At 42.5% G+C, this 27,053-nt stretch overlaps 1 protein-coding gene across 1 annotated transcript in view; it reads right to left on the bottom strand.

Annotated features, from left to right (window-relative positions):
- The window catches only part of RPGRIP1 (RPGR interacting protein 1), a 66,641-nt gene extending 39,895 nt beyond the window's left edge, over positions 1 to 26,746 (bottom strand). Inside the window, 9 exon segments of the mRNA XM_060175360.1 lie at positions 2,991 to 3,136; positions 4,053 to 4,126; positions 6,215 to 6,361; positions 8,225 to 8,248; positions 14,678 to 14,783; positions 18,665 to 18,799; positions 22,798 to 22,922; positions 26,290 to 26,460; positions 26,462 to 26,746. Coding sequence (XP_060031343.1) covers positions 2,991 to 3,136; positions 4,053 to 4,126; positions 6,215 to 6,361; positions 8,225 to 8,248; positions 14,678 to 14,783; positions 18,665 to 18,799; positions 22,798 to 22,922; positions 26,290 to 26,460; positions 26,462 to 26,524 — 991 coding nt within the window. The 5' untranslated portion in view covers positions 26,525 to 26,746.
- Positions 26,747 to 27,053: the final 307 nt, after the last annotated feature.

Raw genomic sequence — 27,053 nt, 5'->3', positions numbered from 1 at the left:
CCCTTGTTTTATTGTTGTAGCTATTATTGTTGTTGTTGGATAGGACAGAAAGAAATGGAGAGAGGAGGGGAGGACAGAAAGGGGGAGAGAAAGACAGACACCTGCAGACCTGCTTCACCGCCTGTGAAGAGACTCCCCTGCAGGTGGGGAGCTGGGGGCTTGAACCGGGATTCTTTTTTTTTTAATTTATCTATTTATATGAGAAAGATAGGAAGAAAGAGAGAGAGAGAACCAGACATCACTCTGGTACATGTGTTGCCAGGGATTGAACTCAAGACCTCATCGTTGAGACTCCAGTGCTTTATCCACTGCACCAGCTCCCGGACCACGAACCAGGATTCTTATGCAGGTCCTTGAGCTTTGTGTCAGGTGTGTTTAACCTGCTGCGCTACTGCTCAACTCCCCCTTCCTTCCTTCCTTCCTTCCTTCCTTCCTTCCTTCCTTCCTTCCTTCCTTCCTTCCTTCCTTTCTTTCTTTCTTTTTCTATTCCTTCTTCTTCCTTTCTCTTTTGCCTCCAGGGTTATCACTGGGGCTCAGTGCCTGCACTATGAATCCACTGCTCCTGGAGGCCATTTTTTCCAATTTATTAGATAGGGAGAAATTGAGAGAGGAGGGGGAAAGAGAAAGATAGACACCTGCAGACCTGCTTTGCAGCTTGTAAAGTGTTCCCCTGGCAGGTGGGGATCCGGGGGCTCGAACTGTAGTACTTACGCTGAGTAATATGTGCACTTAACCAGGTGCACCATCACCTGGCCCCACCGCTATTTTTCTTGATGTCATTTTTTATTTTTAAAGATTTACTTATGTGGTCCAGGAGGTGGCGCAGTGGATAAAGCATCAGACTTTCAAGCAGGAGGTCCCAAGTTCCATCCCTGGCAGCACATGTACCAGAGTGACGTCTGGTTCTTTCTCTCTCTCCTGCTATCTTTCTCATTAATAAATAAATACATTTTTTAAAAAAAGATTTACTTATGAGGCTTTATTTATTTATTTATTTATTAGAACATAAGGAAAGGGAAATAGGACAAGAACATCATTCTGGCACATGTGATGCTGGGGACTGAACTTGGGACCGCATTCTTGAGTATCCAAGGCTGTATACACTGCACCACCTCCCCGGCCACATGATGTCATCTTTCTTCTCCTTTACTAGATGCTGGTGAATTGTAAACTTGACTTAAAAATAAAAAGAAGGGAGTCGAGCAGTAGCGTAGTGAGTTAAGCGCAGGTGGCGCAAAGCGCAAGGACCCATGCAAGGATCCCGGTTTGATCCCCTGGCTCCCCACCTGCAGGGAAGTCTCTTCACAAGCGGTAAAACAAGTCTGCAGGTGTTTATCTTTTTCTCCACCTTTCTGTCTCCCCATCCTCTCTCCATTTCTCTCTGTCCTATCTAACACCGACAACATCAATAACAACAACTACAACAATAAAACAACAAGGGCAACAAAAAGGGAATAAATAAATAAATATTTTTTAAAAATTATTTTTCCCTTTTGTTGCCCTTGTTGTTTTATTGTTGTAGTTATTATTGTTGTCTATCTTCGTTGTTGGATAGGACAGAGAGAAATGGAGAGAGGAGGGGAAGACAGAGAGGGGGAGAGAAAGACAGACACCTGCAGACCTGCTTCACTGCTTGTGAGGCGACTCCCCTGCAGGTGGGGAGCCGGGGGCTTGAACCAGGATCCTTAGGCTGGTCCTTGAGCATTGCACCATGTGCACTTTAACCCTCTGCGCTACCGACTGACCCCTAGATTTATTTATTTATTTATTTAAAGGGAGAAAAAGGATGGAAGATCACTGCTCCGCTCTGGTTGATTCAAAGACTGAATCTAGGACTTCTGGGGCTATCTCGCCGCACCAAAAGAACTTTCTGTCCTTTAGTGTCTTCCTTTCTCTTCCTCTGTCCCTCTGTCTCTGTCTTTCTCTATCTGTGTGAAAATTTACAGAGTGATGAAGCCCTGGTGACAACAACAACAAAAGAATAATAATAAAAATAAAAGGGATACATATATATATATATATATTATATTTCTCTTTTGCTCATCTGACAAGTTTCTACTCTGGGAGAATGCTGAAAGGAAGAATGGGAGGGTAGAAGGAAAGGAAACATCGAGTATAATTTTGTAAATCACTGATTGAAAAAAAGTAAGGAAATGCTGAGCCAGTGGCTGCAGAGGCCTGAAATCAGCAAAAGAACCAGTTTTGCTATGAAGATACCATGTACCAGGCTATACTCCCTTCTCCCTGTTGCAATTGCTGGGGGCAGGGGGAGAGTATTCAGAGATAAGTTGCCTGACCTTCACATCTGCAGAAACTCTTTCTAGGATGGAGTGTCGAGAAACCTCAGTTCTTGTACAATTCCCACAGAGATAAAGTCTGACTAGAGAATAAGACATTAGTAGCCCAGGATGTGGTACAGTGGATAAAATGTTGGGCTCTCAAGTGTGAAGTCTAGAGTTCAATCCCCGGCGGCACATATACCAGAGTGATATCTGATTCTTTTTCTCTCTATCATCCTTCATGAATAAATAAATAAAATATTTTTAAAAAGAGAGAATAAGACATTACTTTTTGATATAATGCATGACATTCTTTCTCTGTCACATAACGAGATATGTCCTTTTATCTCTACGAAGGAGAATTATGTATCTTTTTCTGTAGATAAGTCTCACCTGAATTAACAGTAAGTATATAACTGACATCAAAGCTTCACAAGGTGGCTGACACTCAGAGAAATCTTATGTCTGCTCCATAGTCGAATGCTCAATATGCTTTAAATAATTTCACATCACTTTAAATTGCTTCAAAACAGTGATTGTTTTTCAGCTGAAAATTGCCAGTATTCTGATTGTAGTTAAATCATGACCCACACAAAAATTGAGTCAGATGAGGGAGGGCAGGGAGCTCGGGGATGCTGATCCAAGTTTTCATTTCCCAAACCAAGTGTAGAGGATGCCTCATTTGAGAGAACTGTTCACAGCCTGACTTACCTTTTTCTCTCGACAGCTGAAGTAAGACTTTCCTCTTCTCCTCCAGTTCAGTTTCCAGCTGATCCTGCAACTGAGAGACTTTGTGCTGTAGCTGCTCTCCTACAAGCTCGTTGTTCCAGTGAGGCTGGTTACTGCTGTCCAGCATGCTGAAAATGAGAATCAAGTCAGGGGTGAGATGAGAGTTGTCAGATGGATATTTAGAGGTGCGTGATACGACGTCTTTATTATGCAGTTTCAGCATCTCCTGGGCATGGTTCATCATTCATTTCCCTACATGTTTTTTTTTCCTGCCCATGCTTTATCTGTAACTGTCATTTACCAACTGCTTTGGAACTTTGGGGACCTACTGAGGAATGAAGTACTCAGTGTCATTTATATTTAAGTCTCAAATATCTCACTGAATAAACAACCCAGACCACGTCTGTTTTCCAAGGGACTTCTCCAGCATGATGGCTGGTTAAGGGAGTGAGTTGAATACCAATACCTTTTTTATTTTAAGATTGATTTTTTTTTTCTCATAAGATACAGAGGTCAGAGTAACACTCAGGCATACAGTGTTGGAGACTGAACTCATACACAGAAGTTGAGAGCTTTACCACCAAAAACAGTCTTAGTATCTGTTTAAATAGAAATGAGCAAAGGATTCTAGGGAGGGGAGGAGGGTGTTGGGGGGGGAGCTTTGGGGTCCTGGTGCATGGTGCTGGAAAAGGACCCAGGCTGGTGGTGGGGCCTCGAACCTGGGTCCTGTGCATTGTAACATGTGCACTCAACCAGGGGACCTGCTTCACTGCTTGTGAGGTGACCCTCTTACACATGGGAAGCTGGGGGCTTGAACTGGGGGCTTGAACCAGGATCCTAGTGCGAGTCTTTGCGCTACATACTATGTGAGCTTAACCAAGTGCCCCACCGTGGTCTGTCCTCCCCCATTATTTATTTTTCATCAGAGCACAGCCCAGTTCTGTCTTATGATGTACAGGGAATTGAACCTAGAACCTTGCAGTCTCAAGCATGCAAATCTCTTGCATAACCATTTTGCTATCTCCCCAGCCCCAGAGTACTTACTTTTCTAAGAGCTTGTCATAATTGTCATTCAGCAAATTTCGCTCTCTTTCCAAATCTTCAACTCTCTCCTGAAACTAAGAACCATAACAAAATGTCTGAAATAAAACCTTTAAGTCTACTGACTTGCATATATTCTCTCTCTTTCCATTGCAGGAAGGGATTTGAGTGGGAGGTTTTTTTTTTTTTTTTTCCTTGCCATGTAGACTTAAAAAAAAACTTTATTTATTTGTTGGATAGAGATAGCTAGAACTCAAGAGGGAAGGGAGTGATAGAGAGAGAGAGACATTTGCAGCACTGCTTCACCACTTGTGAAGCTTCCCCCCTACAGGTGGGGACCGGGGCTTAGAACCTGGGTCCTTGTACATTATAACATGTGCACTCAACAAGGTGAGCCACCACCCGGCCCCAAGTGGGAGGTTTTCTATACTAATCTCTGTTGTCTGTGAGGAAACTCTCACCTAGAAGGCTTGAACCAAGCAAAAGAGTGACAGCATTTTTTTTTGTTTTTGCCTGCAGGGTTATTGCTGGGGCTCGGTGCCTGCACCACGAATCCACTGCTCCTAGAGGCTATCTTTCCCCTTTTGTTGCCCTTGTTGTTTTATCCTTGTTGTGATTATTATTGTTGTTGTTGTTGATGTTGTTGTTGGATAGGATAGAGAGAAATGGAGAGAGGAGGGGGAGAGAAAGACAGACACCTGCAGACCTGCTTCACCACTTGTGAAGCGACCTACTTTTAGGTGGGAAGCTGGGGGCTAGAACCGGGATCCGTACGCCAATCCCTGGCTTTGTGCCACATGCACTACCGCCTGGCCCCCAGAAATCTTTATTAGAATTAGTAAGGTTTTCTGAAGCATGTTTTCATGATGTCTTGATTTCAACTGCCAGGAAAGCAGCAGGACTTGACTTCCCAGGGGCCAGGAGGTGGTGCACCTGGCTGAATACACACATTACAGTGCACAAGGACCAGGGTTTGAGTCACCATTCCCCATGTGCAAGGGGAAAGCTTCAAGCGCAATGAAGCAAGTCTGCAGGTGTCTGTCTTTTTCTTTCCCTCTCTATCACCCTCTTCTCTTCAGATTTCTCTGTTTCTACCAAAATAAATAATATAAAGAAATATAAAGAGAGACAGAGAGACGGCAACCCAGACTTTCCTCAATGATGTAAGCTTTTTTTTTTCCTTCTTGATTTTGACTGGAGTCTCATTTTTCTCATTAAAAAAAATAATAAATATATCGCACCAAAGTAAAAGACTCCGGGGTGGGGGTGGGGTGGGGAGAATACAGGTCCAGGAGGGATGACAGTGGACCTAGTGGGGGTTGTGTTGCTATATGGGAAACTGGGGAATCTTATGCATGTACAAACTATTGTATTTACTGTTGAATGTAAAACATTAATTCCCCAAAAAATAAATTAAATAAATAAATAAATAAGTGGGGGGTTGGGCGGTAGCGCAGCAGGTTAAGCACACATGGTGCGAAGTGCAAGGACCTGTGTAAGGATCCAGGTTCGAGGCCCCGGCTCCCCACCTATGTGGGGGGGTCACTTCACAAATGGTGAAGCAGGTGTCTGTCTTTCTCTCCCCCTCTCTGTCTGCCCTTCCTCTCTCGATTTCTCTCTGTCCTGTCCAACAACAACAATCTCAATGGCAACAATAACAACAAGGGCAACAAAATGGGACAAAATGGCCTCCAGGAGCAGTGGATTCATAGTGTGGGCACCGAGCTCCAGCAATAACCCTGCAGGCAAAATAAAATTTAAAAAATAGATTTTTAAAAAAAGTACCCATATTGTGACTAAAACACATACTTTAACATATATGAAGGGAGTTGGGCGGTAGCACAGTGGGTTAGGTGCACGTGGCATAAAGTGCAAGGACCGGCATAAGGATCCCAGTTCGAGCCACTGGCTCCCCACCTGCAGGGGGGCCACTTCACAAGCGGTGAAGCAGGTCTGCAGGTGTCTCTCTTTCTCTCCCCCTCTCTGTCTTCCCCTCATCTCTCCATTTCTCTCTGTCCTATCCAACAACAACAACATCAGTAACAATAACAATAATAACTACAAGGGCAACAGAAGGGAATGAATAAATAAATATTAAAAAAAACATCTGAAACTGGTCTGTAACTTATCATTGAAGTCCTATTTCTAATTTTATTGCTATTTACCTCCTTCAGTGTGAGCTGCAGAATGGACGCATCTTCCAGTTGGCTCTTCAAGCTTACAGCCTTCTTGCTCTCCTCCTTCAACTCTGCCCTGAGCTCATTCACTTGGTTAAGAAGAGCATCATGAGCAGCACCCAGGATTCCCTGATTCTGAGGCAAAAGGAAAGTTCCTCTAGAGATGACCTTATTGCTTAGCAGATGTGATCTGAAAATCCCAGTGCCCCATGGTCTGGGAGGTAGTGCAATGGATACAACATTGGATACTCAAGCATGAGGTCCCGAGTTCAATCCCCAGCAGCACATGTACCAGAATGATATCTGGTTCTTTCTCTTTCTCCTCCTATCTTCCTCATAAATAAATAAAATCTTTAAAAAAGAAAAAAAAAATCCTAGTGCCCCTAGCATTCACAAGTGTGTGTCACACAGAACAAATGTCATTAATAGCACGTTGGCTTTGCACTCAAAATTTACCTTGTTTCTCATCTACCATCCTTATGTTAGTTTAGATTTTCTATTCCTTAGAAATCATAACTTACAGTTGAAATCCTACTTTTCCCAAGGTTCCAATTTAGCTCTAAATATTTCTCAACTTGGGACCAGGTGGTGGCGCACCTGGTTGAGCGCACGTTACAATACTCAAGGAAAGCTTCACGAGTGGTGAAGCTGTGCTTCAGGTGTCTCTCTCTCTCCCTATCCCTCTCTATCTCCCTTTTCTTCTGAATTTCCAGCTGTCTCTATCCAATAAATAAATAAAAATAATTAAAAAAAGATTTCTCATGGTCCAGGAGGTGGCACAGTGGATAAAGCATTGGACTCTCAACCATGAGGTCCCAAGTTCAATTCCTGGCAGCACATGTACCAGAATGATATCTGGTTCTTTCTCTCCTCCTATATTTCTCATGAATAAATAAATTCTTTTTAAAAATATATATTTTCGGGGCTGGGTGGTGGCACACCTGGTTGAGTGCACATGTTACAATGTGCGAGGACCAGGGTTCAAGCCCCCGGTCCCTACCTGCAGGGGGAAAGTTGTGCAAGTGGTAAGGCATGCCTGCAGGTGCCTCTCTGTCTCTGTCCCTCTCTTATCTCCCCCTACCCTCTCTATTTCTGGCTGTCTCTGTCTAATAAAGAAAGATAATTTAAAAAAATATTTCTCAACTCAAATCTCATTTCAAAGTATATAAAAATGGTGCGGGAGCGCAAGGACTGGCTTAAGGATCCCGGTTCGAGCCCCCGGCTCCCCACCTGCAGGGGAGTCACTTCACAGACGGTGAAGCAGGTCTGTAGGTATCTGCCTTTCTCTCCCCCTCTCTGTCTTCCCCGTCTCTCTCCATTTCTCTTTGTTCTATCCAACAACGATGACAATAAGAATAACTACAACAATAAAACAACAAGGGCAACAAAAGGGAAAATAAATAAATAATTTTAAAAAACCAAAAAAATGGTACGGGAGTCAGGCGGTAGCGCAGTAAGCGCAGGTGGCACGAAGCGAAGCACAAGGACCTGCTTAAGAATGACAGTTCGAGCCTCTGGCTCCCTACCTGCAGGGGAATCGCTTCACAGGTCGTTAAGCAGGTCTGCAGGTGTCTATCTTTCTCTTCTCCTCTCTGTCTTCCCCTTGTCTCTCCATTTCTCCCTGTCCTGTCTAACAACAATGACATCAATAACAACAACAAAAAACAACAAGGGCAACAAAAGGGAAAATAAATAAATATTTTTAAAAATTGTGCAACCTCTTCTGATAATAGCAACAAAATTTTGTTTTGATACAGACCATATAGTTTAAGGGCAGGGGTAGATAGCATAACGGTTATACAAAGAGATTCATGTCTGAGGCTCTGAAGTCCTAGGTTCAATCCCCCATACCACCATAAACTACAGCTGCTCAGTGCTCTGGTAAAAGTAAACAAATAAATAAATAAACCATGTAGTTTAATAACTTTTGTTTAGTTGGCTAGATTCTGGTGTTTCAGTACTTAAAGATGAATATAGATTTCTTTCATTATTAAGTACCTTCTGGAGCAGAGTTTCATATGCCTGAAAGAAAGAAGAAAATGTTTATAGATATGTCAACTTCATGTTTACGACCAGAATATAAATATATATATATATATATTTAAATTTAAAGAGATTATGATTTTTCCCATAAATTGTGTGCCTGTTTGCTAATACTACTATTTGCCCTAACCTAACTTGGGTGTCTAGGAATATAATAACAGCATCACTTTGAAAGGATGAAAGATCATTAATTCACATTTTGCATCGCACTTAGTGGTTTATCAAAAAAATGTTTAGATTTATTTATTTTAATGTCACCAGGGGTATCACAGCGGCTTGACGCTGTACAGTGAAGCCACTATGCCTGGTGGCCATTATTCCTTTTTCCTTCTTTTTCTTTTTTTCTTTCTTTCTTCCTTTCTTCTCCCCCCTCATTTTCATTTTATAAGACAGGTAGAAATTGATAAGGAGGACAGACATGGAGAAAGAGAGACACCTGCAGACCTGCTTCCCTGCTAGTGAAGCTTCCTTGTGCAGGTGGGGAGCAGGGTCTTGAACCCAGGTCACCGTGCATGATAATGTGTGTGCTTAACCAAGTGTGCCATTGCCAGCACCCAGTATTTAGTTTTAAATAGTTGTCTTTTATTTGTCATGTTTTAGAAAGGTCTTTTACCAGTTTCATTAAAAAAATGTTGTGGTCCGGGAGGTGGTGCAGTGAACAAAGTATTGGGTGCTCGACCATGAGGTCCTGAGTCCAATCCCTGGCAGCACCTGTACCAGAGTGATGTCTGCTTCTCTCTCTCTCTCTACTTATCTTCCTCATGAATAAATAAACTCTTTTTTTAAAAAAATGTCATCTAAGGGGACTGGGTGGTGGCTCACCTAGTTGATTCAGGTTTGAGTCCCCGGTCCCCACCTACAGGGGGAAAGCTTCATGAGTGGTGAAGCAGTGCTGCAGGTGTCTCTCTGTCTCTCTTCCTCTCTATGCAATCCTCCCCTCTCAATTTCTGGCTGTCTCTATCCAATAAATAAATAAAGATAATAAAAAAAATTTTTTAATTGTCATCATAAAAAGAACAGTTTGCAACTATTGATAGAGCAGTTTTTTTTTTTTTGCTTTGATAAGTAATTTTATTTTATTTTTTTTTCTTTTTTTTTTTTTTAATTTAAGAAAGGATTAATTAACAAAACCATAGGGTAGGAGGGGTACAACTCCACACAATTCCCACCGCCCAATCTCCATATCCCACTCCCTCCCCCGATAGCTTTCCCATTCTCTATCCCTCTGGGAGCATGGACCCAGGGTCATTGAGGGTTGCAGAAGGTAGAAGGTCTGGCTTCTGTAATTGCTTCCTCGCTGAACATGGGCGTTGACTGGTCGGTCCATACTCCCAGTCTGCCTCTCTCTTTCCCTAGTAGGATCGGTCTCTGGGGAAGCTGAGCTCCAGGACACATTGGTGGTGTCTTCAATCCAGGGAAGTCTGGCCGGCATCCTGATGACACCTGGAACCTGGTGACTGAAAAGAGAGTTAACATACAAAGCCAAAAAATTGTTGAGCAATCATGGACCCAAAGCTTGGAAAAGTGGAGAGGAAGTATTAGGGAGGTACTCACTGCAAACTCTAGTATACTTCTGCTTTCTTACTTTGGTGCCATACTCCAAACGATAGAGCAGTTTTTTAAAAAAAAAATTTTTTTTTTATTAAAGAAAGGATTAATTAACAAAACCATAGGGTAGGAGGGGTACAACTCCACACAATTCCCACCGCCCAATCTCCATATCCCACACCCTCCCCCGATAGCTTTCCCATTCTCTATCCCTCTGGGAGCATGGACCCAGGGTCGTTGAGGGTTTGATAGAGCAGTTTTTTTTTTTCCAACTCCAGTATCACTTTATTGAGAAGATACTGATTTACAAGATTGTTTTTTGTCATGAGGGTATATTTCCACATTTTTCAAGATGCATGATTTTTTTTTCTTCAACTCAAGCAGTTACTATGTGCTATATACTATATGTTCTGTTCATATATGGTCATTGTAATTATTTCGCTAACTATATATTTGTCATTTAATCCTTACAGAAAATCTGTAGGTATTACTGGATTGTCAGAGAAGTCTTGATGCATTTTTGCATAGAAAAAAGGAGATACATAGCATAATGAATATGCAAGTAGACTCTCATGGCTGAGGCTCCAAAGTCCTAGGTTCAATTCCCCACACCACCATAAGCCAGAGCTGAGTTGTGTTCTGGTAGAAAAGAAAGAAGGAAGAGGAGGAGAAAGAAAAGAGGGCAAAGGAGAGTGAGAGGAAGAAGGAAGAGGAAGAGAAAGAAAGAAAGGAAGGAATAAAGAGAGAGGGTGGGTGGGTGGGGAGAATACAGGTCCATGAAAAATGATGAATTAAATAGTGGGGGTTGTATTGTTAAATGGAAATCTGGGGAATGTTATGCATGTAAAAAAAAAAAGAAGAAGTAGAAACGCAAAGCAGAAATTGACTGAGTTTGGAGTATGGCACCAAAGTAAGAAAGCAGAAGTACACTAGAGTTTGCAGTGAGTACCTCCCTAACACTTCCTCTCCACTTTTCCAAGTTTTGGGTCCAGGATTGCTCAACAATTTGTTTGGCTTTGTATGTTAACTCTCTTTTCAGTCACCAGGTTCCAGATGCCATCAGGATGCCGGCCAGACTTCCCTGGATTGAAGACCCCACCAATGTGTCCTGGAGCTCAGCTTCCCCAGAGCCCCACGCTACTAGGGGAAGAGAGAGGCAGACTGGGAGTATGGACCGACCAGTCAACGCCCATGTTCAGCGGGGAAGCAATTCCAGAAGCCAGACCTTCCACCTTCTGCAACCCTCAATGACCCTGGGTCCATGCTCCCAGAGGGATAGAGAGTGGGAAAGCTATCAGGGGAGGGGGTGGGATATGGAGATCGGGTGGTAGGAATTGTGTGGAGTTGTACCCCTCCTACCCTATGGTTTTGTTAATTAATCCTTTCTTAAATAAAAATAATAATAATAATAATAATAATGGTCTGGGAGGTGGTGCAGTGGTAAAAAAAAAAAAAAAAAAGAAGGAAGAGGAGGAGAAAGAAAAGAGGGCAAAGGAGAGTGAGAGGAAGAAGGAAGAGGAAGAGAAAGAAAGAAAGGAAGGAAGAAAGAGAGAGAAAGAAAGGAAGAAGGAAAGGAAGGAAGGAAGGAAGGAAGGAAGGAAGGAAGAAAGAAAGAAAGAAAGAAAGAAAGGAAGAAAGAAAGAAAGAAAGAAAAGGAGGGAAAATACATCATATGGTCTGGGAGGTGGCACAGTGGAGCACTGGACCAGAGCATTACCAGAGTGATGTCTGATTTTCTCTCTCTCCCCTCCTATCTTTCAAATAAATAAATAAATAAAAATTTATTAATTTATAATTTAATAAAGAAAGAAAATCTTTAAGAAATATATACACCGTGAATCCGGTGGTAGCGCAGCGGACCGGCATAAGGATCCCGGTTCAAGCCCCCAGCTCCCCATCTGCTGGGGAATCGCTTCATAAGCGGTGAAGCAGGTCTACAGGTGTCTGTCTTTCACTCCCCCTCTCTGTCTTTCCCCTCCTCTCTCTATTGCTCTCTGTCCTAACAACGACGACATCAATAACAACAATAATAACTACAACAATAATAAACAAAAACAAGGACGGGAGTTGGACGGTAGCCCAGAGGGTTAAGTGCGAAGCCCAAGGACCAGCGTAAGAATCCCAGTTGGAGCCCCCCGCTCCCCATCTGCTGGGAAGTCGCTTCACAGGCGGTGAAGCAGATCTGCAGGTGTCTTTCTCTCCCCCTCTCTGTCTCCCCTATTCTCTCTATTTCTCTCTGTCCTATCCAACAATGACGACATCAATAACAACAATAATAACTACAACAATAAAAAACAAGGGCAACAAAAGGGAAAAATATATATATATATTTAAATATGTATATTTAAATATATATATATTTATAAATATATATTTTAAAAATTCAGCTACTGTTGAATGTAAAACATTAATTCCCCAATAAAGAAATAAATTTTAAAAAAAAACAGCAAGGGCAACAAAAGGGAAAATAAATAAATATTTAAAAAATTTACTGTAAAAAATGTATATATATATATATATATATCATGACTTTTCCAACAACCCAATATTACCTAAGTCAAAAAAAAAAAAAAGAAAAGAAAAGAAAAGGGAATTGGGTGGTAGTACAGTGCTTAAGCGCAGGTGGCGCAAAGCACAAGGACCAGCATAAGGATCCAGATTTGATCCCCTGGCTCCCCACCTGCAGGGGAGTCCCTTCACAAGTGGTGAAGCAGGTCTGCTGGTGTCTATCTTTCTCTCCCCTCTCTGTCTTCCCCTCCTCTCTCTATTTCTCTCTGTCCTATCCAACAACGACGACATCAGTAACAACAACAATAATAACTACAACAATAAAACAACAAGGGCAACAAAAAGAGAAAATGAATAAAGAAAGAAAAAAAGAAAAAAAAAAAAAAGAGAGAAAACCAGAGAGCCCAGTCACTTGCTCAGAATCACATAACTCTCAAGAGACCCAGGAAGTCTGCGACAGCATTGGCAAGATAGTTCATCTGGACAGTTTGCTTGTTTTGTTATATGCAAGGTTCAGGTTTGAGCACATGGGAGAAATTTTGATGCTGTGGTATCTCTCTCTCTCTCTCTCTCTGTCATTTTTCTCCATCTGAAAAAGTTGGCTTGGAGCAGTAAATCCCTGGCCCCCCAAAAAGTCTGTCCTACTAACTAGCAGATTGTGCTGCTGATAAATTTTAAAAAGAAGGAAAAATAACCAACGCAACGATTGCCACCTCAACATGCTTCACTTCAAACTGTGTCCAGAGACTTCACATGTGGAATGACAACCCTTCAGCTTCATTACTCGGGTGAGACCTTTCCTTTCATAGTATACTCTAATTTCATCTCAGGTGGTTCACTTTCTAACAAAGTCCCAAAACCTAGATATACACCAGTTTCTGTGAGAGAGAGCATATCTTCACATGTATCTATAAACTACTGCAAAATATATACCTGAAAGCAGAAGTACACTAGAGTTTGCAGTGAGTACCTCCCTAACACTTCCTCTCCACTATTCCAAGCTTTGGGTCCATGATTGCTCAACAATTTGTTTGGCTTCGTATATTAACTCTCTTTTCAGTCACCAGGTTCCAGATGCCATCAGGATGTTGGCCAGGCTTCCCTGGATTGAAGACCCCACCAATGTGTCCTGGAGCTCTGCTTCCCCAGAGACCCACCCTACTAGGGAAAGAGAGAGGCAGACTGGGAGTATGGACCGACCAGTCAATGCCCATGTTCAGCGGGGAAGCAATTACAGAAGCCAGACCTTCTACCTTCTGCAACCCACAATGACCCTGGGTCCATGCTCCCAGAGGGATGGAGAATGGGAAAGCTATCAGGGGAGGGGGTGGGATATGGAGATCGGGTGGTGAGAATTGTGTGGAGTTGTACCCCTCCTACCCTATGGTTTTGTTAATTAATCCTTTCTTAAATAAAAATTTAAAAAATTAAAAAGAAGGAAAAATAAAAACAACAACGGAAATATTTAGACTCTAGATGTCCTATCTCCACACTCAGAAGTGACCCTGTATTAAGTGGTAAGAAAGAGCATGAGCCTTGACCTGACTCAAATCCTGCTCTGTTTCTTACTACATTTAAGAGTGGAGTAATGTGCTTCACGTCTTCAATGATCTGCTCCCTCGTTCTTTTTTTTTTTTAATATTTATTTTATTTATTTATTCCCTTTTGTTGCCCTTGTTGTTTTATTGTTGTAGTTATTATTGTTGTTGTCGTTGTTGGATAGGACAGAGAGAAATGGAGAGAGGAGGGGAAGACAGAGAGGAGGAGAGAAAGATAGACACCTGCAGACCTGCTTCACCGCCTGTGAAGCGACTCCCCTGCAGGTGGGGAGCCGGGGTTCGAACCCGGGTCCTTATGCCGGTCCTTGTGCTTTGCGCCACCTGCGCTTAACCCGCTGCGCTACAGCCCAACTCCCTGCTCCCTCGTTCTTACCTTGAGGGTTGTCATCAGGCTTTTAAAGGAGGTCACCATCATAACGATCTAGTCCAGCACGGAGCATCCTCAGAAGAGGTTTATTTCTCTTTCGTTGTGACTGTTCTTAGCTAATTCCATTCTGGTGATGGTCCCTCACTGGGAACTCAACCCTGATACAAGTCAGCCCCCACTTAATACCACTTGAGTGGGGAGGGCTTGCTTCTTCTTCCCATAAAAAGATCATGGGGGGAAAATTTATGGGAAACATTGGGAAAAGAATGGACTCTGAGTTGCAAGGTTTGGGTATGAGTATTATTTACAACTCAAACAAGTAATTTTGTTTCTTTCAGTTGTAGCTTCCCACATGTAAAATGGAAAAAATAACAGGAACCTGTTAACTAGTATCCCTCCAAAGTAGAGTAGATTATGATAGCTCACCTCTTGAACTTCTTTTAATTGAGCTTTTGTCATGACGAGTAAGGTATCCTTTTCATGTAAAAGCTTCTTAAGTCGAATCAACTCAATATTCTCCCTTATGGAAGCTCTGGAGAAAAAAAAAAAAAGTGCTAAGATATTCTCTCCACAAATGGGTAGAATTAAACACTTCCCACCACACACACTAAATAAGAGCATCTTCCTCTTGCACAACACAGCAGAAATAGAAAGTGTACTACATGTGAGCAGAGAAGTGGCACAGTGGATAGTATATTGGATTCTCATTCATGAGGTCCCGAGTTCAATCCCTGGCAGCACATGTACCAGAGTGATGTCTGGTTCTTTCTCTCCTCCTATCTTTCTCATGACTAAGTAAATTCTTTTTTAAAAATCTTTTAAAAAATATTTATTTATTCCCTTTTGTTGCCCTTGTTGTAGTTATTATTGATGCCGTCGTTGTTAGATAGGACAGAGAGAAATGGAGAGAGGAGGGGAAGACAGAGAGGGAGAGAAAGACAGACACCTGCAGACCTGCTTCACCACTTGTGAAGTGACTCCCCTGCAGGTGGGGAGCCGAGGGCTCGAACTGGGATCCTATGCAGGTGCTTGGCTTTGTGCCATGTGCGCTTAACCCACTGCGCTACCACCCGACTCCCATAAATAAATTTTTAAAAAAGAAAAAGAAGTGGTCCGGGAGGTGGCACAGTGGATAAACCATGAGGTCCTGAGTTTGATCCTGGGCAACACATGTACCAAAGTGATGGCTGGTTCTTTCTCACCTCGTATCTTTCTCATGAATAAATAAATAAATAAATCTTAAAAAAAAAAAAGAAGAAGAAGAAGAAGAAGAAGGTGTGCTACAATCCAGTATGGAATCCATTTTTTAAAAATATTTTATTTATTTATTCATGAGAAAGATAGGAGAGAGAAAGAACCAGATATTACTCTGGTACATGTGCTGCCGGGGATTGAACCCAGGACCTCATGCTTGAGAGTCCAATGCTTTGTCCACTGTGCCACCTCCCGGACCACTGGAATCCCTTTTCTTTCCTGTCTGCTTACACAGCTGAGATTTTGATAGATTACCAAACTTAAACTCTGTTTTTTTTTTAATTAAAGGATAGGATAATTTTTTAATTAAATGTTTTTTTAATATTTATTTATTCCCTTTTGTTGCCCTTGTTGTTTTATTGTTGTAGTTATTATTGTTGTTGTTGAATAGGACAAAGAGAAATGGAGAGAGGAGGAGAGAAAGACGGACACCTGCAGATCTGCTTCACCGCTTGTAAAAGGACTCCCCTGCAGGTGGGGTGCCGGGGCTCGAACTGGGATCATTATGCCCGTCCTTGCATGTGCGCTTAACCCGCTGCACTACCTCTGGACTCCCCTTAAACTGTTTTAAGAAAACATTATATCTACTATTACTTTTGTTGTTGTTTTAATTTCTTTATTGGGGAATTAATGTTATATACTCAACAGTAAAATACAGTCATTTGTACGTATGTAATATTTCTCAGTTTTCACATAACAATTCAACCCCCACTAGGTCCTCCTCTGCCATCATGTTCCAGGACCTGAGCCCTGAGAGTATCTTTTACTGTGGTGCAATACACCAACTCTAGTCCAAGTTCTGCTTTGTGGTTTTCCTTCTCTTCTCGTTTTTCAACTTCTGCCTATGAGTGAGATCATCCCATACTCATCCTCTTTCTGACGTATCTCACTTAACATGATTCCTTCAAGCTCCATCCAAGCTGAGATGAAGAAGGTGAATTCACCATTTTTGATAGCTGAGTAGTATTCCATTGTTTATACAGACCACAACTTACTCAGCCATTCATCTGTTGTTGGACACCTGGGCTGCTTCCAACAACAATGACAACAATAACAACAATAATAATAACTACAAAAGTAAAAACAACAATGGCAACAAAAAGGGAAAATAAATAAATTAAAATTTAAAAAGTGACTCAGTAGTGGAGTGTGTGATCTGCATGCATGAGGCCTTGGGTTCAATCCCCACCACCACATGAGACAATTAAGATGGGAGTCAGGCAATAGCACAGTGGGTTAAGCGCACGTAGCACAAAACACAAGGATCCCGGTTCGAGCCCCTGGCTCCCCACCTACAGGGGAGTCAATTCACAGGTGGTGAAGCAGGTCTGCAGGTGTCTATCTTTCTCTCCCACTCTCTGTCTTCCCCTCCTTTCTCCATTTCTCTCTGTCCTATATAACAATGACGACATCAATAACAACAGCAATAATAACTACAATAACAATGAAAAACAACAAGGGCAACAAAAGGGAAAATAAATATAAATTAAAAAAAAGAGAGACGATAAAGTGTAAGTCAATGGATGGTGGAGTGATGCTCTGGTTTCTCTCATTCACTGAAAATAAATAAGATAAAATAAAAATTGGACTGGGAGGTGCTTTCGTGGTAGGATGCATGCTTCACACGAATGAGCATCCCAGGATTATTCACAGCACTGAATTAACAAAAAAAATCATTAAAAAAAAATGTCATCAGGAGGACAGATGCACAGTGAGGGCTGAGCACCCTGGTCTAGTGCTGAGGATGGAACTGTCTTCTTCCATGAAGAGAAACAATAAACATTGTATTATACATAAGCAGCAACATGGGTTTGTCTCTTTTTAAAAATTATATACGTATATATATATATTTTCCCTTTTGTTGCCCTGGTTGTATTATTGTTGTAGCTATTATTGTTGCTGTTGTTATTAGTGTCATCGTTGTTGGATAAGACAGAGAGAAATGGAGAGACGAGGGGAAGACAGAGAGGGGGAGAGAAAGAGAGACACCTGCAGACCTGCTTCACCACTTGTGAATCGACTCCCCTGTGGGTGGGAAGCTGGGGGCTCCAACCAGGATCCTTACTCCAGATTTTGTGCTTTGTGCCATTGTGCGCTTAACCCGCTAAACTACCTCCTGACCCCCTAGCTCTTTGTTTTTCTTTTATGGCTGCTAGGGTTATTGCTGGGGCTCAGTGCCAGCATTACAGATCCATGGCTCCTGGTGGCTATTTTTTCCTCTTTTTTTTTTCTACTTTATTTTTTCTTTTTATTATTTATTGTTGTTGTTGCTATTATTGTTGTTACTGTTGTCATTGTTGTTGGATAGGACAGAGAGAAATCGAGAAAGGAGGGGAAGACAGAGAGGACAGAAAGATAGACACCTGCAGACCTGCTTCACCACTTGTAAATTGACCCCCTGCAGGTGGTGGACAGGGGCTAAAACCGGGATCCTTACACCGGTCCTTAAATTTGGCGCCATGTGCGCTTAAACGCTGTGCTACCGCCCGGTCCCCCTCTACTTTATTTTTCCCATTTAACAAAACAGAGAGAAATTAAGAGGGAAAAAGAGATGAAGAGGAAGAGAGAAAGATAGATACCTGCAGACCTGCTTCACCATTCATGAAGTGTCCTCCCTGTAGGTGGGGAGCAGAGATTCGAAACTGGATCCTTGCACATGGTAATATGTGCACTTAATCAGGTGTACCACTGCCCAGCCCAGCCCCCGTTAATCCATTTCTTTTTTTTTTCTTATTTATTTATTTATTCCCTTTTGTTGCCCTTGTATTTTTATTGTTGTTGTTATTGATGTCATTGTTATTGGATAGGACAGAGAGAAATGGAGAGAGGAGGGGAAGACAGAGATGGGGAGAGAAAGACAGACACCTGCAGACCTGCTTCACTGCCTGTGAAGCGACTCCCCTGCAGGTGGGGAGCCTGGGACTCAAACCGGGATTCTTATGCTGATCCTTGCGCTTGGCGCCACATGCGCTTAACCCGCTGCGCTACCACCCGCGTTAATCCATTTCTTAACCCAACTAGGTCTCCAAGTTTACTTCTTAGATTGAATTAATCCCAAAGTGCTCTTTTTTTCCCCTTTGAGATAAAGAAACATCACAAATATGAATCACTTAATTTTTAAATTCATTGTGAGTGAAGCACGGACTGTCACACTCTTACCGAAGCTCTGTGACTTTCTGAGCACACTCCAAAGAGCTTCTCTGTTCAGAATCTTCACCATCTTTATGCCACACTTTCTCAGGAGCCTTGGCTGGTTCTTCTACTTGCATCGCATTGCTGGTCATAGAGTGGGCACTATGGGGCAGGCATACACCAAAGAATTTAGTCAGAATTATGACTTCGCTGAAAGAAAATATACCGTCATAATTAGAAACATTAAATACACACACAAAAAAGAATAGAAACCATTGTTAGCGGGAGTCGGGCAGTAGCACAGTGGGTTAAGCGCAGGTGGCGCAAAGAGCAAGGACTGGCATAAGGATCCCGGTTCGAGCCCCTGGCTCCCCAACTACAGGGGAGTTGCTTCACAAGTGGTGAAGCAGGTCTACAGGTGTCTATCTTTCTCTCCCCCTCTCTGTCTTCCCCTCCTCTTTCCATTTCTCTCTGTCCTATCCAACAACTACAACATCAATAACAACAACAATAATAACTACAACAACAATAAAAAGAAAGAAACTATTGTTAGTGGGATTTAGAATTGAGGCCTGGGGTGGGTGGGGTGGGTAATGGGTGGTGAATTGGATTAAGCACACATAATAGAATTGAGCCCTCACAGTATGAAAAAATTTTAGAGGGCTGGGGAGCTAGCATTATGGTTAAGCTAATAGTCCTTCATGCTAGAGGCACAAAAGGTCCTGGGCTCAGTCCCTAGCACCACCATAAACCAGAGGTGAGCTATGCTCTGGTTAAAAGAAAAAGAGGGTGCCCGACAATAGTGCAGTGGGTTAAGTGCACACGGCTCCAAGCACAAGGACCTACATAAGGATCCTGGTTCGATCGTCCGGCTCCCCACGTACAGAGAGAGGGTCACTTCACAAGTGGTGAAGCAGGTCTGTAGGTGTCTATCTTTCTCTCCCTCTCTGTCTTCCCCTCCTCCATTTCTCTCTGTCCTATCCAACAACAATAACAGCAATAACAGTAATTATAACGATAAACAAGGGCAACAAAAGGGAAAAAATAGCCTCCAGGAGCAGTGGATTTGTATAGTGTAGGCACTGACCCCCAGCAATAACCATGGAGGCAAAAAAGAAAAAAAAAAGAGGGGTTTATGTGTGTAGTATTATGGAAGATATCATATAAAACAATTTTTAAATAAAAGTTAATAATTTTTAATTTTTTAAATATTTATTTATTCCCTTTTTGTTGCCCTTGTTGATTTTATTGTTATAGTTATAATTATTGTTGATATTGTTGTTGTCGTTGTTGGATAGGACAGAGAGAAATGGAGGGTGGAGGGGAAGACAGAGAGGGGGAGAGAAAGATAGACACCTGCAGACCTGCTTCACTGCCTGTGAAGTGACTGCCCTGCAGGTGGGGAGCCGGGGCCTTGAATCGGAATCCTTATGACGGTCCTTGTGCTTTGCGCCACCTGTGCTTAACCCACTGCGCTACCGCCCAACTCCCAAAACAATTTTCAACTGAAAAACAAATTTAAGTGAATCATGACCTAAAAGATAAAAATATGAAGGAGGGGCCAGGTGGTAGCGGGCCTGGTTGAGCACATGTGTTACAATGTCCAAGGACCTTGGGGAGCCAGAGACGACCCGAACTGCCCCTGCGGCTCCAGACAGACTATGACCCACATAGTCAACGACTGCCACCTCTCCAGATTCAAAGGAGGTCTCGAAACTCGACATCAGGCTCAACCTGACGCTGTTGTTGGCTACGGAAGAAGGGCAAATGCTAGAAGAAGGAGGACCTGGGTTCAAGCCCTGGTCCCCACCTGCACAGGAAAGCTTTGTGGTGAAGCAGTGCTGCAGGTGTCTTTGTGTCTCTTTCTGCCACCTCTACGCCTACCCTCATGATTTCTGGCTGTCTCTATCAATAAATAAATAAAGATAATTTAAAAATAAATAATTTTAATAAAAATAAAATCATAAAGAAAAATTGATTCCTTTAATTAATGAAAGGGTCTTTGTTTTCCTCTCCTCAGAAGACAGAGATTTTTGCTTGTTTTTCCTTTTAGAAAATATTTATTTGGGGGGGGTAGATACATAATGGTTATGCAAAGAGAGTCTCATGCCTGAAGCTCCAAAGTCCTGGGTTTAATGCCCCATGCCACCATAAATTAGAGCTAAGTAGTGCTCTGGTTAAAAAAAAAAAAAAATGAGGCCAAAGGATGAATATGGGATGATCTCACTCTCAGGCAGAAGTAGAAAAACAAGATCAGAAGAGAAAACACAAATAGAACCTAAACTGGAGTTGGTGTATTGCACCAAAGTAAAAGACTCTGGGGTGGGGGTGGGGGAGAGTATCGGTCCAAAAAGGATGACAGAGGACATAGTGGGGGTTGTTATGTGGAAAACTGAGACATATTATGGATGTACAAACTATTGTATTTACTGTCAAATGTAAAGCATTAATCCCTCAATAAAGAAATCAATAAAATAAAATAATGGGGCTGGGTGGTGGTGCACCTGGTTGAGTGCATGTTACAGTGTGCAAGGACCTGGGTTTAAGCCCCTGGTGCCCACCTGCAGGGGGAGAGCTTTGCAAGTGGTGAAGCAGCGCTGCAGGTGTCTCTCTGTCTCTCTCCCTCTCTATCTCCCCCTTCCTTCTCCATTTCTGGCTGTCTCTAACTCAATAAAAATAATAATAAAAAAAAATTTAAGTGGTCCAGGAGGTGGCGCAGTGATAAAACTTTGGACTCTCAAGCATGAAGTCCCTAGTTGGATTCCTGGCAGCACATGTGTGCCAGAGTGATGTCTGGTTCTTTCTCTCTCCTCCTATTGTTATGCCTGAAGGTTCGAGTCCCCATCTCACACAAAGAAGACCAGAATCACATGCAATAGCAAGAGCCTTTATTAGCAAGCTTAAGCTTGGGCCGCCAACACCCTTCCACGCAAGGGGAGAGAGAGAGAGTCTGCTACTTGATAATTTTTCATCCTACCTTTTTATAGTTGCCACAGGGTGGGTACAGGTGGAAATATTTATGCAGAACAAGGAACAGTTGGTTTCGGGTTAACAGCTGTTTTCAATATTTGGGGCTTTTCTCTAACCTCCACACTATCTTTCTCTTAAATAAATTTAAAAATCTTTTAAAAAATTTAAAAAAGAAAATATTTATTTTAGTGGTCCAGGATATGGTGCAGTGGATAAAAGCGTTGGACTCTCAAGCATGAGGTCCTGAGTTCAATCCCAGCAAGGAGGTATCTATTTAGGGAGTCGGGCGGTAGCGCAGTGGGTTAAGCACATGTAGCACAAAGCACAAGGACCGGCGTAAGGATCCCGGTTCGAGCCCCTGGATCCCCACCTGCAGGGGAGTCACTTCACAGGCAGTGAAGCAGGTCAGCAGGTGTCCATCTTTCTCTTCCCTCTTTGTCTTCCTCTCCTCTCTCCATTTCTGTCTGCCCTATCCAACAACGATGACATCAATTACAACAATAATTTAAAAAGACAACAAGGGCAACAAAAGGGAAAATAAATAAATATAAAAATTAAGGAAGGTATGAAAGGTATTTATTTTATTTGAGAGAGAAAGAGAAAGAACAGAGCATACTCAACTCTGGCTTATGGTGGTGCTGGGCATTGAACCTGGAACCTCAAAGCCCCAGGGATGGAATATTTTTTGCATAACCATTATGTTATCTCTCCAGCCCTCTTTTTCTGTTTTTTTAATATTTTATTTATTTATTCCCTTTTGTTGCCCTTGTTGTTTTATTGTTGTAGTTATTATTGCTGTTGGTGATGTCATTGTTGTTGGATAGGACAGAGAGAAATGGAGAGAGGAGGGGAAGACAGAGAGGAGGAGAGAAAGATAGACACCTGCAGACCTGCTTCACTGCTTGTGAAGCGACTCCCCTGCAGGTGGGGAGCCAGGGGCTCAAACTGGGATCCTTAGGCAGGTCCTTGTGCTTTGCGCCACCTGCGCTTAACCCACTGTGCTATTGCCTGACTCCCTCTTTTTCTGTTTTTAAGCAATCAGGCTGGGATTTGACCTAGGATTGACTTTAATCTTGTCTGATTAAGCTGCAAGTGCCAACATTCATTTGTTCTTTGAATTATATAGTTAAGTTATGTGTTAATTTAAAGTAGAAAAAGTAACAAAGCAAGGGCAAATGCCAAGGACTCACAATTTGCTGCATTCACTGGAGATTTCACCCCTGGGTTCATTTATCACATGTTCCTTGAATGTGGGCGGGGCTGTGTAACTCAGCCTGTCCCTTGGCTCTGTGAGTTTAGAAAGAAAATGCCAACTCTGTGAACAGATTCTCCAGAATGTCAAATGCACAGACAAGAAACACCAACTATAGCATGTAGGACATATGGAGACCTGGGAGGAAATCCTTATATGACCACTGATTCCAAAGGAAAGGTTCTCAATCTTTACTAAAGTGTAGAAAAGCAACTGCAGATGTATTAAGACAGTGAGCTACAGACTTTCAAGTAAGTGTAAATGGGAAGAAGAAAACTTCAAGCTTGACCAAGGGAATAGTAGTTAGGTGTACACGTTGAATGGATCTTTTTCTGTAGTACCTGGGACATTATAAGCATTCAATAATGCTAAACTGTCCAAGTAATGTGAACTTTAGATAGTTACTGCTTCTACTTTTAGTTGTTTCAGCTGAAAAAAAAAATAGATTTACTAGAGTAGTAAATGTCAAAGTATAGAACTATACTAAACAAAACTCAAGATTGAATCCCCAGGGAAAAGATGCCTCATTCCCATGGACCTAAATCAGGAATGAATGAATACGAGATGAAGAAAATTTACACACAAGGTGCCAGGTGGTGGCGCACCTGGTTAAGCGCTGTGCAAAGACCCAGGTTCAAGCCGCTGCTAGTCCCCACCTGCAGGGGGAAAGCTTCAGGAGTGGTGAAACAGGGCTGTAGGTGTCTCTCTGTCCCTTTCCCTTTCTATCACCTTCTTCCCCTCTTCCCTCTTGTCTCTAGCCAATAAATAAAGATAATTTTAAAAAACTAAAAAAAAAATTTTTTTTAATTCACCCACACACACTATTATATATATTTCATTCATTTAGTTTCACAGAAGACAGAGACTTGGGCTGGGGAGAGCATAAAGGTTAATCAAAATAACTTCCACACCTCCTGAGGATCTGAGGTCCCAGATTTAATCCCTGGTACCATCCTAAACCAGAGCTGAACAGTGCTCTGGAAAATAAAATAAAAAAAAGAAAGCAGGGTGGCTGGGTGGTAGTGGACCTGGTTGAATACACACATTATAATTTGCAAGGCAGAGGGGGTGGGGCAGTAGTGCAGCGGGTTAAGCCAGGTGGTGTAAAGTGCCAAGGACCGGTGTAAGGATCCCGGTTCAAGGCCCTGGCTCCCCACCTGCAGGGGAGTCGCTTCACAGGTAGTGAAGCAGGTCTGCAGGTGTCTATCTTTCTCTTCCCCTCTCTGTCTTCCCCTCTTCTCTCCATTTCTCTCTGTCCTATCCAACAACAATGATAGCAACAACAACAACAATAATAATAACAAAAAGGGCAACAAAGGGGAAAAAATAGCTTCCAGGAGCAGTGGATTGCTAGCGCAGGCACTGAGCTCCAGCGATAACCCTGGAGGCAAAGAAAAAGAAAAAAAAGATGGTAGACTCTTTGCTACTTGCAGTACAGGGCTAGAAGAGACTACAACTCTCAATATTTACAGCAACTGGCCTTAAAGTATGGGCTTTGAGAATGTCTGACCTGTTGGTCTGTTTACAAAATTTTATCTATATGTATGTGGATTTTTCTCAGGGAGGAGGGAGTCTTAGGTTTTTTTTTTAAGATTTTATTTATTTATTCATGAGAAATGATAGGAGAGAGAAAGAACCAGACATCACTCTGGTACATGTGCCACTGGGGACTGAACTCAGGACCTCATGCTTGAGAGTCTAGACCCTTAGCCACCACGCCACGGGAGTCTTAGTTTTAACCATAGTTTCAAAGGTTCCCTCCAAATCAATTTTCTTTTTTTTTTTTTTATAATTTTTTTATATTTATTTATTTATTTCCCCTTTTGTTGTCCTTGTTTTTTTATTGTTGTTGTAGTTATTGATGTTGTTGGGTAGGACAGAGAGAAATGGAGAGAGAAGGGGAAGACAGAGAGGGGGAGAGAAAGATAGATACCTGCAGACCTGCTTCACCGCCCTGTGAAGCGACTCCCCTGCACATGGGGAGCCGGGGACTCAAACCAGGATCCTTATGCGGGTCCTTGCCCGGCATGTGAGCTTAACCCACTGCACTACTGCCCGACTCCCCCAAATCAATTTTCAAGACAAACACCAATTTTCAAGGCATAACCACTTCATCCAAGATTTTATCATGTCAGTATAAGAAATCTATGTTAAAAAGTCCATTGCAGAGAAGGGTAGATAGTATAATGGTTATGCAAAGAGACTGTCATACCTGAGGCTCCAAAGTTCCAGGTTCAATCCTCCTCCCCCACCATAAACTAGAGATGAGCAGTGCTCTGGTTAAAAAAAAAAAAAAAAAAAAAAAAGGCGGGGAGGGAGATAGATAACATAATGGTTATGCAAAGAGACTCTCATGCCTGAGGCTCTGAAGTCCCAGGTTCAATCCCCTGCACCACCATAAACCAGAGCTAATCAGTGCTCTGTTTAAAAAAAAAGCCAGGCAGTGGCTCACCTGGTTAAGCACACACATAACAGTGCACAAGGACACAGGTTCAAGTCCCTGGTCCCCACCTGCCGGGGGAAAGCTTCACGAGCGGTGAAGCAGGGCTGCAGGTGTCTCTCTGTCTCTCTCCCTATCATCCCCCTTTCTCTCAATTTCTGGCTGTCTCTATTCAATAAACAAATAAATTTAATAAAAAATTAAAATAAATTTTTTAAAAGTTGCCCAAAAAAAATTGACACTCACACATAACCAGGGTGTCAGTTACCTGTGGTCCAGGGGGTGACACAATGGATAAAGCACTGGACACTCAAGCATGAGGTCCTGAGTTCAATCCCTGGCAGAACATGTACCTGAGTGATGTCTGATTCTTTCTCTCCTATATTCTTCATGAATAAATAAATAAAATCTTTAAAATATATATTACCTGTGGTCTGTTTTCTAGACACTACAGAAGTTGATCAGAAAATTCCCATTCCCCTTATCTGATTATCTCCTTAGCAGTACACATGGTGAACTCAGGTTTCTGGATTCAGGGAAAAAAAAAAAGTTGAAGGGAGGTAAGAAGGAATGAGAACAGGGAGTCGGGCAGTGGCACTGCAGGTTAAGTGCACAAGGCGCAAAGCGCAAGGGCCCGGCTTAAGGATCCTGGTTCAATCCCCCAGCTCCCCACCTGCAGGGGGGTTGCTTCACAGGCCTTAAAGCAGGTCTGCAGGAGTCTGTCTTTCCTCCTCTCTGTCTTCCCCATCTCTCCATTTTTCTCTGTCCTATCCAACAACGATGACATCAAAAACAACAATAATAACTACAACAATAAAACAACAAGGGCAACAAAAGGGAATAAATAAATATTTTTAAAAAAAGGAATGAGAACAAAAGAAGAAAATGGAATTGTGGGTGCAATAGAGGAAAGAGATGGTAAATTCAACTGGTGTTAGTCCATTTGGCTCTAAGCCTTACGACTCTTGGGTTTCTTGGGTCGAGGAGAACCAGCAGTGTGGAGATGTCTGTGTCCCGCAGGGTCACGCGGCTGTGAGCAGTGAGTTGCTGGGGGGCCAACACGCTGCAACTGCTTTTGCCTTGAGGAGTGCTGATCCTTGGGGGGATGCTGGCACCACTCCTCATTCCGTTGCCGCCTTTTGGGCACTGAGAGCTGCCCTGTTGCTGGTGCCTTTGCCTTTAGGTCTCTGCCGGCAGCGCTCATCCGGAGGAAGGCTGTCCTCATCCTACAGACAAAAAGTTAGTGGCTTTTGGCTTTTCCAGTGACGGTTATGTTTTTCTTTTCTTTTGTTTTTTAATCTTTTTATTTATTTATTTGTTCAGTTTTTTGTTGCCCTTGTTTTATTGTTGTAGTTATTGTTGTCGTTGTTGGATAGGAAAGAGAGAAATGGAGAGAGGAGGGGAAGACAGAGAGGGGGAGAGAAAGACAGACAACTGCAGACCTGCTTCACCCTCTGTGAAGCGACTCCCCTGCAGGTGGGAAGCCGGGGGCTCGAACTGGGATCCTTAAGCCGGTCCTTGCGCTTTGCGCCACCTGCGCTTAACTCGCTGCACTACCGCCTGACTCCCGACAATTATGTTTTTCTACAGCCTATCTAGTGGCAGATAATAATGAATCAATACAAATTTATCTAATTTCACTCCATTATTTAGACTTAATTTTTTCCCCTGCCCCACAACACACTGTAAATCTTTGAGGACAAGGACATTGAGGTTTCCAAAGCTTCTTCTTTTTTAAATGAGGTTCTGGGGAT

This window comes from Erinaceus europaeus, chromosome 16 (assembly GCF_950295315.1).
Source record: "Erinaceus europaeus chromosome 16, mEriEur2.1, whole genome shotgun sequence".
Taxonomy (NCBI): Eukaryota; Metazoa; Chordata; class Mammalia; order Eulipotyphla; family Erinaceidae; genus Erinaceus; species Erinaceus europaeus.
The sequence above is the reverse complement of the archived record's forward strand: the minus strand, read 5'-3'. Positions and strand labels throughout refer to the sequence as shown.